A 16,669-nucleotide genomic window follows, 5' to 3' on the forward strand; every position below is an offset into this window, starting at 1 on the left:
CTAGGTAATTAATGGGAAACCCTGGACTCAATAGAGTGACATGTATAGTATTAAAGGAATTAAGCTAAAACTAATGGGCACTACAGTGTACAAAAATGTATTGCTGGGTCTCAGGAGGATATAAAAACCTAAATCTTTTTAGAGTTGAATCAGCATTGGTATCAGAAAATGTCCTAGTATTGGTCTAAATATTTCCCCCCCTGTGACCCAAGTTGGTGTTCTGACAGCGACGGATCTTTCAGACCGGGTTTGGACCTGTTGCAGTTCAGTCACACTCGAGCCCTGCATCCAGTAATGATAACAATAATATTTGCTGAAATTCCCTCGGGATAAAGTTATTCTATTCTATAATAATGAACTTTATTTGTATAGCTCCTTTTCATACAATAATTGCAGCTCAAAGTGCTTCCCAGCAGCAAAAGAAAAGGCATAAAATGAGCACATAAAGTGCAGACATATAAAATCACAGTTTTTCACATTAGGATCCAACATCCCAACAGGCCACCTTGTTTATGGTTTGATTCTATGGCGGTTTTAAAATGGACAATAATAAAAAGAGCAGAATAGACAGAGTAAAATAGTGCAATAAAATAGTTCTGAATTACTGTTGGTGTTAGTACAGTAGTTTGATCTGACTCATAAACATGCCTTAACGGTTGTTAATGGGGGACCAGTTGTGTTGTCACCACTAGATGGCGCTATGTACCAGGGCATTGTGAGAGCATGAATCAGCTACTGTGCAGCTGTACCCAGGATAGGGTGATGGTTAGAGCTGTACCCAGGAGAGGGTGATGGTTAGAGCTGTACCCAGGAGAGGGTGATGGTTAGAGCTGTACCCAGGAGAGGGTGATGGTTAGAGAGCTTTACCCAGGAGAGGGTGATGGTTAGAGCTGTACCCAGGAGAGGGTGATGGTTAGAGAGCTGTACCCAGGAGAGGGTGATGGTTAGAGCTGTACCCAGGAGAGGGTGATGGTTAGAGAGTTGTACCCAGGAGAGGGTGATGGTTAGAGCTGTACCCAGGAGAGGGTGATGGTTAGAGGGCTGTACCCAGGAGAGGGTGATGGTTAGAGCTGTACCCAGGAGAGGGTGATGGTTAGAGGGCTGTACCCAGGAGAGGGTGATGGTTAGAGCTGTACCCAGGAGAGGGTGATGGTTAGAGGGCTGTACCCAGGAGAGGGTGATGGTTAGAGCTGTACCCAGGAGAGGGTGATGGTTAGAGCTGTACCCAGGAGAGGGTGATGGTTAGAGGGCTGTACCCAGGAGAGGGTGATGGTTAGAGAGCTGTACCCAGGAGAGGGTGATGGTTAGAGGGTTAGAGGGTCGTTCTGAAGGCAGCAATGTACCTGCTGCCTGCATATTCTCAGGTTTTGCATTATTTGTCCAAAAAGCTGAACAATTCTGCTTCTCACTCCTCTGACTCAATCTGTTGACTCTATACCCTCTACTCTATCATGACCTTTCCCTCCCCATCTCATGCCCCCAATCTCTCTCCCACTCCCCCTCTCGCTCTCTCCCACTCCCCCATCTCTCTCCCACTCCCCCATCTCTCTCCCACTCTCTCACCTCCCCATATCTCTCCCACTCCTCCTTTCGCTCTCCCACTCTCTCCCCCCCCCCCCCTCACTCACCCCCCCCCCCCTCACTCACTCCCCCCTCACTCTTTCTCACTCTCTCGCTTTCCCCCTCTCTCCCACTCCCCCCCCTCGCTATCACTCTCTCTCTCCCCCTCTCTCTCTCCCACTCCCCCCTCGCTATCTCTCTCGCTCTCTCGCTCTCACTCTCGCCTGTCGCCTCCCCCCACATAAGATCTGCCTAGAGGCTTTTAAATCGCTGCTCAAAACACACCTCTTTTCCCTGGCCTTTGACCAGAGTTAGCCTGCCACTTGCACACAACGTCTTCTTGTCTCTTTTATATTGCACCTTGCTCTTGTTTTCTTAATTGTACAATACCTTTTTTTTGTAATTTTAGTGTATGTTTACTTATTACTGCATTGTATGTGTTTTTATCATGTACCGGTGAAGCACTTTGGTTTGGCTTTAGTCATTTGTAAATGTGCTATAAAAAATATAGGTGACTTGACTCTCTCTCTCTCTCTCCCCTCTCTCTCTCTCCCCCCCCCCCCTCTCTCTCTCTCTCTCTCGCTCCCCCCCGAACGAACGTTCAAACCTTCATTTTTAATTAAAAAAAAATATTACAAATTAAAAATATTTTTTCTATATATATATATTTTTTTTATAAATATCCTCAAACTAAATCCTCAATTTGAATAAAGTGATTCATCTGATTAAATGAATCTTTCTTTTTGATCAAATCAACTTTCTTTAATGAATATAACTTAGCAGTTTTTTTTTAATACTATAATATTAGTGTAGCCTAATCTTTATCTGCAACTGTGAAGAAAAACTCCATTGGTTTAAACAGAATGAATAGACACGTAAAATAAATATAAAATTATTTATTTATTTTTGATTCAAAATAAAAAATTCGAATTTAGAATTCGAATGTTAACGAACGAACATTCGGGCTCAGCCTTAGCAGGCACTATGACATCCTGCAGGACCGGGTCCCGCTGGCCTGCTGTCAGAGTATGACCTGTCCTCTCTCTCTCTCTCTGCCCCTGCAGGACCGCGTCCCGGGGGGCCTGGTGTCAAGAGTATGACCGGTCCTCTCTCTCTCTCTCTCTCTCTGTCTCCCTGCAGGCACTATGACATCCTGGAGGACCGCGTGCCCGCGGGCCTGGTGTCAAGAGTATGACCTGTCCTCTCTCTCTCTCTCTGTCTCCCTGCAGGCACTATGACATCCTGGAGGACCGCGTGCCCGCGGGCCTGGTGTCGGAGTACGAGTCCCTGCTCTCCCGCTGCGCTCAGTGCTTCCAGCAGTTCTCCTCGCTGCGTAACGGCTTCAGCAGCGACTCTGAGTCGGAGCTGGACAACGTGTCCATGGTGGAGGGGCTGCACCTCTGTGAGAGGATGGAGGTTCTGAGACGCAAGCTGTGCATTATGGAGAACCCGCTGCTCAGGTGAGGAGGGGGAGGCGTGGCCTAGCTTTATGATGAAGGCAGGAGGAGGCGTGACCTAGCTTTATGACTGAGGGGGCGTGGCCTAGCTTCATGATGAAGGCAGGAGACGTGGCCTAGCTTTATGATGGAGGCGTGGCCTAGCTTTATGACTGAGGGAGGGGGCGTGGCCTAGCTTTATGACTGATGGAGAGGGGGGAATACGTGTTTACCACAGGGCAGGAGGCGTGGTCTAGCTTTATGATAAAGGCAGGAGGTGTGGCCTAGCTTTATGACCAATGGAGGGGGGGTGGCCTAGCTTTATGACAGAGTGAGGGGGGGTAGCAGTGTTTACCACAGGGCAGGGGGAGGAGGTGTTGCCTAGCTTTATGATGAAGGCAGGAGGAGGCGTGGCCTAGCTTTATGACTGAGGGAGATATTGGGCGTGTTCGAGATTGATTTAGGCTCGCCTCGAAAGTAGACGAGAGTAGACAAGTGCAGCCGGGGGAGGAGTTAAAAAGGCGGACACTTCAGATTTGACAACAGCCTGCTCGCCTAGTCTCGCATGGCAGATATCGCGTTCACGTTACCACACACACATACACACCTGTCCAGCTCATTATAATGCGATGGCCGCGTGCAAAATTAGATTAGATTCAAATGTACAGCACACCATATACTGCTATAGTGGAATATACTATTCATTAGGGATGTCCGATATTATTGGCCTACCGATATTATCGGCCGATATCGGCATTAAAATGTGATATCGGAAAATATCGGTATCGGAAATTAAGAGTTGGACTATATCGGTATCGGTAAAAAAGCCAATATCGAGCATCCCTACTATTCATATACCATAATGTATACCATCTTGTTGCGCGCTCCTGGCACCACCTGGCGCACGCACACACAACACGCACACTGCTGAATAATTCTGTTTTGCATCATGAGGCAAAACAGACGACGTGTGTGTGTGTGTGTAGGATACAGTATCAGCTCAGCTGCTGCATCGTTAATGAACTATAGATTTATATGGAATTCGTTCATCTATCTAGCGATTGGGTTAACTGAGAGCCAGATTGCTTAGAGGAGTACTGTACATAGAGCGGTAATGCTCAGATTGCTCATTGAGTCATGACTATAAATGCAAAACGTAATTGTCGTATTTATTATCATTATAATTATTTAATTCCGATGATAGAAACAGTCCGTCTGTAGAATCGACTTGAAGAAGCAATCACCATTTGTTCAGGGGGGTTGATATATTGTTATTTTGATATCGACTCTATTGCAGAGATGGTTATTTTAAAAAAACATTTTTTTTTTTTTTTTTTTTTTTTAAGCGTTTATCGCTTTTTCCTGGTCAAACATGACCGACAGATACAGTGAGGGTGAAACGGGAGAGAGAGCAGGGGAAGACATTTGGCAAATGACGGCGGGTCCGGGAATCGAACTCGGGTCAGCCGATCCGCGACGCAGCGCGGTACATGGTGTGCTACTGGAGCGCCCTGCAGAGATGGTTATTAATACAGCATTCATTACTCTGATAAAAATAATTTGGTGTCTGACAACTTGAAGTTTATCATGATGATATGATAACGGTATTTGAGGAGCTCTTGGTACCCAAACTCCTGTATCCAATAATAATAAATATATCTGATAGACGGGATAGACGGGTAGACGGACCCGTACTGTATTGTACCCATTCTGCAATCGGTTAATAAAGTTTTCAATCAATCAAACGTCTCATAACTTCCTCTTTTGGGTGTGGCTGGTGGTGACAACCAGGTGACAACCTTTCTGAGCCAATAGGCACCAGTTTTTCCCCTAGGATTTTTTTCAGGGGGGCTGGTAGGCCCCCCAAAACGACTACGGTTGTTGCGGGGTGTGCGTGTCACGGATACGTGGTGTCAACAGTGTTGTCATAAACGTGCGCAGTAAGGCGGTTGTTAGTATCGGTGCATTTCTCTACACTGAGCTGAAATTAAACGATTGCACATAAATTAGGTAAATAAATATTAAAGGTGACATGCATTATAAATGTCTTTTTTCAGTGTCTAGCATTGTATTATAGTAATAGGAGTTAGTATCAATGTGTTTGTGTCTCTAAATACCATATTGGCGGATTGGCGTCATTCAGGTCATTCATTTCCTGGTTTGAAAAAATCTGGTAATTCTGATTTGACTCGCATGGTGACGTCACGTGGCGAGGATGGAGCGGATAGTGATCCGATTGGCTATGGCTGGGCGATATGACGATATTATATAAATATCGGGTACAGTTCATTAACGATACACTTTTTAAACGTATCGTGGATATTGTGATGTTTTGCCCAAGAGGATTGCGTCAATCTGGTGCACACGTTCAAACTTTTGAACAACGCCGCCCCACACACACACTACTGCATTTAACAATTTCTGAGTTGCAGCACTTAAAAACATTAAATGGACTGTTATATCTTATTAAATTGTGGACATTTATTCATTCCCACTTACTTACGCCTTTTACCCCCTTTGGGGCATAGGCCATCAACAAGGGTTCTCCAAGCATCCCGATCCTGAGCCAACATTCCCACTTATTAGACACTATTTCTGATAGTAAAATGGGCGTAAAAAGGCAAAATACAGAATTCTGAAATATGAAAATGGAAAAAACTGAATTTGGGAAGAAATTTAATGGAATTTGGAAAATAATCAAATGGATTTCATATGGCTCTAGAATAAGTCTGTGTTCTGAGAGGAATAGGTCATGCTTTGATGGCCAGTAACGGCATTCGTGTTGAACACCACAGACGCTGATCAGCTGGATCGTTATGAAAACATTGCAGGATCAAAGTGGAATTGATGTCAGATAGTCCTTACCTTTTGATCAGGGCTATTCCAAAAAGAATATTCCAATTGTTTGATCACGATTTCCAGTATTGATGTCCATCTGGTCCACGACATAATCCGGCACAACACATGCATCGAGTGTCCTGGACAAAATGCTCCGCCCGGAGAGGTTTAAATGTAACACACGGCCTGGAACAGGGTTTACTGCACTCTCGATACCGCCACCTAGCAGGATCTGGCCGGTACTGCACCCTCAGGGTCCCAGTATGCCTTTTAACTGCAACATACAGGTCCGTGACATTGAATAGAATATTAAAATTGGAAAAAAGGAAAAACTATCCAAAAACGTATATATACGTGGTTGGCCGTGAATGAGTTAAGGTAGATGTAATGTCGACAAACGGCGACCTCTAGGCAAAAGATGACAACATGGTACTGCACTTTGTTTACAGTCTTTGTTTTTGATGTGTGGACTGGATGTCAGTGGGGATAGGGTAGCGGTTGCTGGCTCTACCAAGAGAAGTCTGCAGGAATTATTGAGTTGGGTTGGATTCCTAAGCGCTGTCTCGATGTTTGTTTGCCTCTCCAGGGGCCTCTTGAGAAAGGTGAGAGGAGGGCAGCAACCATATGAAGATTGATAAACTTTGCCAGGGCTTTCGCCGTGACCTCCGTTTCAACGAGCGGGAGGCCTTGACTCCCGGTGTCCTTAAGTCAGAAAGGCAGCCTATATACAGGGCAGATGGATGCATAACGGGACTGAATACAAACCAGAGGCCCTATCGACTTCCCTCGCCCACGTTCTGGCTGAGGGGAAATAAGCTGGTCAGGAACTACTCCCAGTGTTTCAGAGTAGGGATGAGTTAGAATTTTCTAATAGTCGTGCCAGTCTCCACATTCGATTTGCATGTCCGAGTTGAAAAAAAAATATATAAAAAAAATGTATATATATTTTTTTAAGTGGAGCAAACCATTCTTATTACATTTTTATATTTAGAGGCAGCCTAATTTTCATAGCCTAATTGATCTAAAAGATGCACATGCTACTGTTTCTGTTTGTTTATTAAAACTGGTTGATAGGCCAATGCAATGCTGTTATTATAGGCTACGATGGTAAATAGTGTAATTTAGATTTATTGTCAGTCAGCTGAGCTGATCAACGTTCTGAAGGATTATCTGAAGTGCCTATTTATGTGCAAAACATTTGGTTTTAATTAGGGCTGTCTTAAATGCTTCGAAGCTTCGAACGTTCGATTCGATGGCACAAGCTTCGAACATTAAAAAAAAAATCGAAGTAAAAAAAAAAAAAAAAAAAATTTTATTTTTTTTTTACTTCGATTTGTGTGTGTGTGTGTGTGTGTGAACTACCCATCCCAGTTAGGACAGCCGAATCCCGTCCAATCTTTCGCCGTCGACTAAAGACTCACTTCTTCAACCATTATCTGAAATGATAAAAAAATAAAAATAAAAAATCTAACCGTGACTAACCTTACACTTGCACTTGTCCTAATAAACTAACCTACACTGTAACACGCAACACTTTGATGAACATTGTTGCTCAGCTGATAGAGTTGTACCCTTCTTGCTGTCTTGTCGTACAGAACTTGTAAGTCGCTTTGGATAAAAGCGTCAGCTAAATGACTAAATGTAAGCGTGTGTGTGTGTGTAGGTGTGTGTGTGTGTGTGTGTGTGCGCGCACCTTGTAGAATTCCACACATAAGAAAGAAAGATACTGGGATGAATAAACAAAATAGGAAATAAAATGTAGAAATGCATGCAATACATAAATAAATATGAATCTCCATATATGAAATATAACATTTAGATAAGGTGCTACTGAGATGTTTTGGTGAGTTCTTTGTTTTTTTGTGGAAGTTGGCCTTCTTAAAAATGCATGAACATTCACTGATAATTGGTCTGTAGTGGAGTCTACAAGGTCTACATTGCCGGACCATGTAGAATCCGGACCTTGTAGACTGACATAATTCTGTGCATAGTTTAGTCTACACAGGCCATATTTCAAATAATCAAAATCTTACTTCATTCATCTTAAACATTCTTGATTTGGGGGATTGGTAGTTCCCATGAAATCTGAAGTTGTTCAAACGACAACGGCGATCCACCTTGAATTAAATCACACAGCCGAGTGAAACCTTGTTGGATGCGTCAGTCACGAAAGGGGCTACTTAATTAATTAATCCAACCCACTTTATTTATAGAGCACATTTAAAAACAACAACGTTTACGAAAGTGCTGTACAAGTCCCACAACATAAGATAAAAAAAAGATTTTTTTTTTTTTTTTTTTTTATCTCTCGAAGCTTCGAATTAAAATCGAAGCTCGGCCCCGAAGCTTCGATTGCCAAAAAAAGCTTTGAAGGTCAGCCCTAGTTTTAATGAATGTAGGCCTGTCACGATAACAAATTTTGCTGGGCAATTAATTGTCCCAGAAATGATTGCGATAAGCGATATTATTGCGGTTTTGAGAGACCTTTTTTTTGTTTTGAGAAATGTATTTCCCAAAAGTTCAAAAAAAAAAAGAAAAGTTCACTAATATAATGATAATAGCATAATAATGCAAGGAAACCATTTCAAAGTGCAATAAACTTTTATTTAACATTGGAAGACCTTTTACATATCCTAAATAAAACAACCGAAAACAATAAAATGGACTCTCAGCCTCTTAACACATTGGTCGCCAAAATCGCTTTTCAGCGTTATTGCCCGCCATGCGTTGACCGCCAACATTGCTGTACAGCGTTTTTGAGATCAATATTTCATTTTTTCGCCATGGCATTCATAATTCATCCACCCAACCCCTGATGCCCTAGCGGGACCCTAGATGGGACTGCAACGGCTCAATACCGCCGCCTGGTGGATGGTCGGCGAGTTACACTCTCGCAAAAACCGGAAGTGTCATCGGTGCATCGAGGAAATTCCTCCGGCAGTTGCATCTCGCTACGGGACTCCTGACAGATACTATAGTACATATGGATCGCTTTCTAAACTTAATAATCGATATGATTTCGGCGTTTATTGCGCCATACAAACCGGAAATGGACCTAGGCGATCGGCGTCGAATAATTGGGATCTTTCACCGCCCGTCTCATCGGCCCACGGTAAGAGAACAGTAACGTTATTTTCAGCCCGATTGTTTATTCATTTCACTGCAAACCATCTGATCAATATATCACCCATTGTATTTACTAACTTTGCAGTGCAAAGCCTTTATAAATGTGTAATGGCCTCTGTTTCTGTTATATGCACATTTAGTTTCAAGTTTCACATTTGTTCAAGTGTCAATAAACAGTGTTCAGTATAGCCTATTTGTCTGTGTTTCACTTTCAATAACGAATGCGTGCTTGCCGAATCCCAAACAATATTCCTGCTGCAGTCGTCCTCTAAAGATAGCCATTTAGACTAGATGCTATACGCTATACAGAATAGACTACTACAGAAATAAATGCATTCAAACTTTTTTTGCGCTTACCGCGGGACACCATGGTCACCCTGACTGTGGCTCGCGTTTGTTTACTGTGGCTCGCGGATACGCATGGTGCTCACAGGAGCTCTCGTGCTGTACTCTGTAGCATGGGCTGCGGAACGTATTTCGAATGGGGTAGGGCCAATTTCACTGAAATTGATATAAAAGACCCCAGAATTGTCTGTATTCATCCTTCGAGAATATCTATACAGCGCCTCTATAATAGACGGTCCTGCACAGTAGCGCAGCGACCGGAACAGGAAGCTGAGACGCTATTTGTAAATATACACCTGCAGTTGTCCGAGACTTGTTTGTATATTGTCATCGTCCCTTATTAAACTGGATGGAACAAATGGAATATCGTTCTTATTTAATCCTATACGTTTCCTGACGGTACAACCTGCTGTATAAAAGCAATACACGAGGGATGTCGTGAATATTGCCACGCTGTGATGTGACGCAAGCTTTGCTCTCGTGCCTGCATGCGGGCACATCACAGCCAACCTCTGCAGTAACGCCAGCGGCCCCGCCTCCCCACACGGAGACTAGAATGACTGACAAGAGGTTCTGGTTCCCGCAATTAATCGCGCCCGTCAAAATCATCGCATTCATTTTCATTATCACGCGATAAATTGATTTATTGCTTATCGCGACAGGCCTAAGTGAATGATCCATTCTATTTAAAAGAATAACTGAATTTAACTGAAACATTTTAACAGACTTTTAAAAGATTTTTGGCTCGGGTCGGGGGTTGAATTTTAGTAGGCTTGGGCGGGGGGGGGGGGGAAGCAGAGCTAAGTTAACAATATACTCGTTATCACCATACATAACGCTTATATTGAAACACGTTGACATTAAGGCCGTTCTTTCAACCTAAAAGTGCACTTTCTTCAACCTCGAACCTAAATTCCTTAGCGACCCGTGTTGCCAAAGTAAACAAATCAGCGAGCACATTCGAGACACAGATATGAAAGTCATACAGAACAAATAACGTATAACGGAGGCTGAAATTAGACCAATATGACTCACAAACTCACGCCAGTAGTACACAACTACACATACAGATGCACAAAATTGATTCTGCATTGATTAAGTGATAATCAAAACCCAGCTTAAGCCGTTAAACCCATGTAGTGAATCGCGAAGCCAATACGCGCACACACAGTCGGACTGGAATGATTTACCAAACATACACTCCCAGCATTCATATCTTGTACGTTCATCTTCCAATCGCTTAACCATAACATAACTTACTTACCGGTACCCAAACAACGTGTCCCGAGTCCACTCATGCACGAATCCATTTCAAAACGTTAGAAAAACGGTCTGTTTCCCGATTCCTCAATCATCCAATGTCTGGAAGTGGGCCCATGGTTAATAAACGGACGACCATCGGTCCATAACTGCATTCTATAGAAGAATAAGTATTTATTTGTCGTGCAGATTAACCCATGCGAGATGAAGGACCCAAAGGAACACGCACGTTGCGTCACCTGCTCAGCTCAGCTCTGACTGAGAGAGGGAAAGTCCCTGTTATATAACTCTGTCAGTGTAATAGAAGGAAACGCATCTGTGATTTGGCGCACAGTCTGTGACGTCACGGTATTGAAAATCATACCGACGGGATTTCAAAATACCCTGGTATACCGTAATACCGTCATACCGCCCAAGCCTACTCTTTAGAACACTAGACTATTCGAAAATGATTAGTCAGTCATGCACATCCCTATTTCAGAGTATAGTTTGTTTTCCAGCACATGGGTTTTAACTTTCTATTAAAGATCAGACAGTCCAGGGACATCCCGAGCCCCACCCTCTTTTCTTGATCCTCCAATCACAATGGTTCCCTCTTAACAAATTCTGGGGGCGGGGTTTGATGGGTACATTTTACCTCGACTTTGGGGCCAGCTTATTGGCCATCACTTCTGGTCTTGCCTCTGACAAACTTTGACGGGTCAGGTGGGTTTAAGATAGAATAATGAGCTTGTCCCAAAGTAGAGTTAAAATGTAAAATTTTGGATTTAAGTGATATTTTGGTTAATATTGTTTAAAATGATCTGCAGATGTTTGCCTCTGTTACCACTACAGCATTGTGTTTAACTACCTGACCATGTCTCCATTTGTGAAGAAGACTAAAAACCACGTCACTTTATTTCTGACATTGGCCATGTGGGGCGATGGTGGCTCAGGAGATAGAGCAGTCGTCTGATAATCGGGAGGTTCCCGGTTCGATTCCTGCTCCTCCCGGGCAGCGTGTCGAAGTGTCCTTGAGCAAGACACTTAACCCCCTAACTGCTCCCGATGAGCAGGTTGGCACCTTGCATGGTGTGTGCATGTGAGTGAATGGGTGAATGTTGGGAACAAAAAAAAAATCATAAAACGCTTTGGACAAAAGCAATATATAAATACACCATTTACCATTATGATATTACTACATTAACTCCCTTACTGTCTGTGTGACTCCATTTGTGAAAAAGACAGAAAACCACATCACTTTATTTCTGACATTGGACACGTGAGCCACAACTCTTGGTATCGGGTTTGGGGGACATTGTCTTCCATGCGCCCCTAACGTCTCCGCCTCTCCCTCCCCAGGTATGTGCTGGGCTACAAGGGTAACTCACGGCAGCAGTGCGTCCAGGCCAAGGGTCCCAGGCCTGGCGGGGGCAGGGAGGTGCACGTGGTCACCGGCTCCACCACCGCCATCCAGCTCCAGTCCCTCCTCACCACCAGACTGTCGCCCCTCTACTCTGCCCAGGACACAGAGATCCAGGTAAAAGCCCGGAGCCCTATTTTCTGAAAATTCGCCTAAAATACATACCTAAGTAAATGGAATATTGCTCCACTTCTACAAGGTCCATTTGCATGTTCTCGGTATCTAGGGACATCTATGGACCTCAGTGAATGTATTCCCAGTGTCAGAAATATTGTGTCTATTACTAGGCTTGCTTAAATTGTGATGAAACAAAGGAGAATATGAATTATGATTTTTCTTTCAAGTAAAGAGTTTTATTTGTCACGGCATACAAGTATACAATGAAATGCGGGTAATGCCTGCAACGATGTGCAATACAGTAGTAACAACATCTAATAGAATCCAATAAAACAACATTGTGCAATAAACAGGTAACATAGTAGGGCATATCGGTATTTGTACATAAGTTATTTACAGAGCATGGAGGACATGCTAGGTCCTTTGGTAGTGCAATACACTGTTACTGTTACTATACTATTTTTAAAGTGACCTTTTCTTAGTGGCCATAAGTGTGGGCATGTGCAGCATGAGTGTGTGCTTGCTCATGTTAAAGTGGCTGCTAGTGTGCGAGCGTGTACAGCGTGCGTGTCGTGTATGTGCTCATGTGTGCTTGTGTGTGGAGAGTTCAGTGTTCTGTGGCACTCTTTGCATCTTTGACAGTGAATACCACCATGCTAAAAATGACCAGACATGAAACGGCCACTGATCTCGTTCAGTACCTTCTTGAGATCACATGTACAAAAAAAATCGAAGGAAATTAATAAAGGGAAGATGATTAACACTTTGGGTGCCAGCTATTATCCGTAGCCGTCTGTAGTGAGGCCATCACTAGATAGATGGGGAACGGTCACCTTGTTTGTAGAGCTATATTCTATATTATAGCTATGGATACAATACTATGGCCCATTTGACATCGAGTATCTATCGTTCAATATGTGAAAAAGAAAAAAAAAATTCATCCATACATTCCCGTTTTATACCGTGGTGAATATAAGTATGGTTTTAGAGCGGTCTAGGGTAATTCCTGGGAGGCTGGTAATGGCCCCCAACGTGTATTATACTAAATGCATTGGCGTTTAGTCCCTACACACGCTACAAAAAAAAAAATCAAATGCATATGATGGGTATTATGTTCCATCATGAATGCATGAGGAGGAGGGGGTCGTTTTTTGATGCTTTGATCGTCGCCAACGGAATACGTTTTTTTTGTATCTACTTTTTCTCCCATTTTCTATTTTTCTCCCATCCCAATTTCATATCGTCCAATTCTACCCTCCCCTGTCTCGAACGCTGTTAGGCCATGCCTCCCACAAGCCGGCTGTAATGTGGACGAAGCCATACATTGCACGTGTCCCCTCCGGTACTCGAGGTAGCAGCCGTCGCATCTTTTCACCTGCACAGCGCGATCTTTCAGCGTCGGGGTTCTGCGTTTGGAGGGCACGCCGCCCCCGTTGCTTCCTGATTCTACTGCGCAGGCGCACCAACCGACCTGTAGGAGTCGCTGTCCACAACGTCCGATCCACACCCATCAGCTTCCCACCCCCTAATACTGCCAAATGTATTAGTATGAACGACCAGCCAAGCTGATAGCAATGTGGAGAGCTGGGCTCGAACCCAGCGTCTCCTGCATTGGTGGTGAGCGCCTTGCCCACTGCACCACCTAGCCGCCCCTAACGGAATACGTTATTGTTGGATTCTGGCAAACCACAATCAGCCCCTTATCACTTCTTCATCTGTTGGCCCGTGTAGTTTCTGCGCTGTGTTTTATTTCTCCGACGTCTTCTCATACTGGCTGTACATCGTGGTCATTCCCCTTTAATGCAATCCGTAATCATAATAATTCACACTGTCAGACATGTTACCTTTCTTGGAACCCGTTGTTTATTACATAAACAAAAGCCTCAGATGTTACCCATCTCGTATTGTCCTTGAAAAGTCTTTGATGGAACACTAAATTCATTATTCTATCGTCTTGTCTGCTGTTAGTCCAATGGTGGCTGAGGCCTCGTCGTTAGCCAAAACCCTTCGCTGTTAGCTGAAGCTAATGATGAGGTGTCGCTCCCCTCCCCCACCCAGCGAGGGTGGAGAGGGATGAAAGTCTCTGATCAACGCGTGCGCTCTTCAGTGTGGTTCGTTTCTCATTCTAACTGTACCCGGAAGAAAAAACCCCATTATATTATCTTCGCCATAGCAACGACAGGCCCCGCCCCTCTTCTTGTTACCATGTGATGCTGCCATGGCAACTGCTTTTAACCTTTAGTATGGTTCGATGTCAAACTCTGCATAGTTCTCTCTGACCAAATCTGCACTGTTCCCAGTCCTTATCAGTGTTTATGTTTAAACCTTGGCATGCACACACTCTCTCTCTGACCTGGCTGCTCTCAGATGGCTACAAGCAGTGCTGTCTTCGACCACAGCTATTTGACCCAGATCACTATAGCAACCGCTCAATTGTTGATATTATCCCCCCCTAGTTCTCTCTGTTCCACCCAGCTGATAACGGCCCTGTCTGCACACACACATACAGGATAATGATGATGATGATATTATCCTCTTAAAACTCATCTCTATATCGGTTATAAACCAAATGCAAATCATCGATTTACTTCATTATGGACTAACGTTACACACCTACGCTCGGATCGCAATGAAGACATTCTTGGATCAATGCAAGATTGATATCATATAGCCCTTACCTTGACTAGGATGTATCCCAAAATAATATTCCAATCATCTGATCGCCATTCCAAGTATCGATGTCCATCGTGTCGCCAACATAATCCACCACAAAACACGGATCGGGAGTATTGGATTCTTCTCAATCTGAGCATTATAACCGCTCATCTTGCCCGGAGAAAAAGAGCCCACCCGGATCCATATAATCGACGCACAGCCCAAGACACAAGGTTTAAAAGGGTGCTCTATACCGCCGCCTGGGAGGATCTGGCCCGTCCCAGTATGCCTTTTACAGGCAACATACAGCTCCCTGACATTGAATAGGGTATTCAAATCGAAAAAGGAAAAGTGACCCAGAAACTACTTGAAATATTATTATAGAATAGCAGGCTTATAAAGGCTTATAGCCAATTCGCACATTTATGGATTGTGCCAAATCTTATCTTTCAAATGCCCAAGTTTAATTTGGATTTAGTATCACCAGGCGTGCATAAGAACAGATGATGAAATCTACTGTATTACAGTAGGTTTCTTATTCTGGCCAGAGTGACGCTATTTTGAAACTGATTTCAAATCTGATTGTTGCTTAATGCTAAAAATAGGGAGACAAACTAACTGCGCTCCAATATATGCCAATAACGTTACATTTTGTGGTATATTATCCCGAGTAATAAGAGATTAACATAATTTTTTTTGACCTAGAGGCCTCTGGGTAGGGTGTTTCTGAAAGTCCAACACTCATTGAAAGCTCTCGATGTACAAAATGGTGATTTCTTTTTACTGATTGGCAATTTTTAAAAATGGCCGACTTTCGGGATTAAAAACAACAGAAAAACGAAAAAATCTATCTAATAACACTTTAACCTATTGGTAAACTAACATATTGATGATAATATACATTATAACTAGGGATGTCCCGATCCGATCACGTGATCGGCCCCCGAGGTCCAGGTAGAGACCTGCTTAATGTCCTGTAGGACACACAGGTCCAGGTAGAGACCTGCTTAATGTCCTGTAGGACACACAGGTCCAGGTAGAGACCTGCTTAATGTCCTGTAGGACACACAGGTCCAGGTAGAGACCTGCTTAATGTCCTGTAGGACACACAGGTCCAGGTAGAGACCTGCTTAATGTCCTGTAAGACACACAGGTCCAGGTAGAGACCTGCTTAATGTCCTGTAGGACACACAGGTCCAGGTAGAGACCTGCTTAATGTCCTGTAGGACACACAGGTCCAGGTAGAGACCTGCTTAATGTCCTGTAGGACACACAGGTCCAGGTAGAGACCTGCTTAATGTCCTGTAGGACACACAGGTCCAGGTAGAGACCTGCTTAATGTCCTGTAGGACACACAGGTCCAGGTAGAGACCTGCTTAATGTCCTGTAGGACACACAGGTCCAGGTAGAGACCTGCTTAATGTCCTGTAGGACACACAGGTCCAGGTAGAGACCTGCTTAATGTCCTGTAGGACACACAGGTCCAGGTAGAGACCTGCTTAATGTCCTGTAGGACACACAGGTCCAGGTAGAGACCTGCTTAATGTCCTGTAGGACACACAGGTCCAGGTAGAGACCTGCTTAATGTCCTTTATCCTATCCCTACTGACAAAGCACAATACCGGTTGGTTTTTAGTTCACTCATTGTTCAGGGAAACACATTGTTAATGACATTGACGGATTGTGAATTTTGTGATTGACTCAAATTATATGTACCGGTATTTGGAAAAATAAATAGCCACTTTATTTGAAGAGTCAAAACTGTTTTCTTGGCTTTGTTTTGTTCATAGTAGTAACGCTCATGTCATGATAAATCTGGTTAGGTCAAAACTACAGGAATATACATTAAATATTTTTTTTATAATACAATAAATATATATATATCGGTATCGACCTTGAGGAGCAGAAGGTTATCGGTATCGATATCTGG

The 16,669-nt window shown here is 43.6% G+C and overlaps 1 protein-coding gene across 1 annotated transcript in view; it reads left to right on the forward strand.

Moving 5' to 3' along the window:
• Positions 1-16,669, forward strand: part of shcbp1 (SHC SH2-domain binding protein 1) — a 60,362-nt gene that overhangs the window by 14,525 nt on the left and 29,168 nt on the right. The window contains exons 6-7 of the mRNA XM_084330332.1: positions 2,790-3,020; positions 11,907-12,084. Of these exons, the coding sequence (XP_084186458.1) occupies positions 2,790-3,020; positions 11,907-12,084 (409 nt within the window). The remainder of the gene's footprint in view (positions 1-2,789; positions 3,021-11,906; positions 12,085-16,669) is intronic.

This window comes from Notolepis coatsorum, assembly GCF_963971535.1.
Source record: "Notolepis coatsorum genome assembly, chromosome: 15".
In the NCBI taxonomy this organism is placed as follows: Eukaryota; Metazoa; Chordata; class Actinopteri; order Aulopiformes; family Paralepididae; genus Notolepis; species Notolepis coatsorum.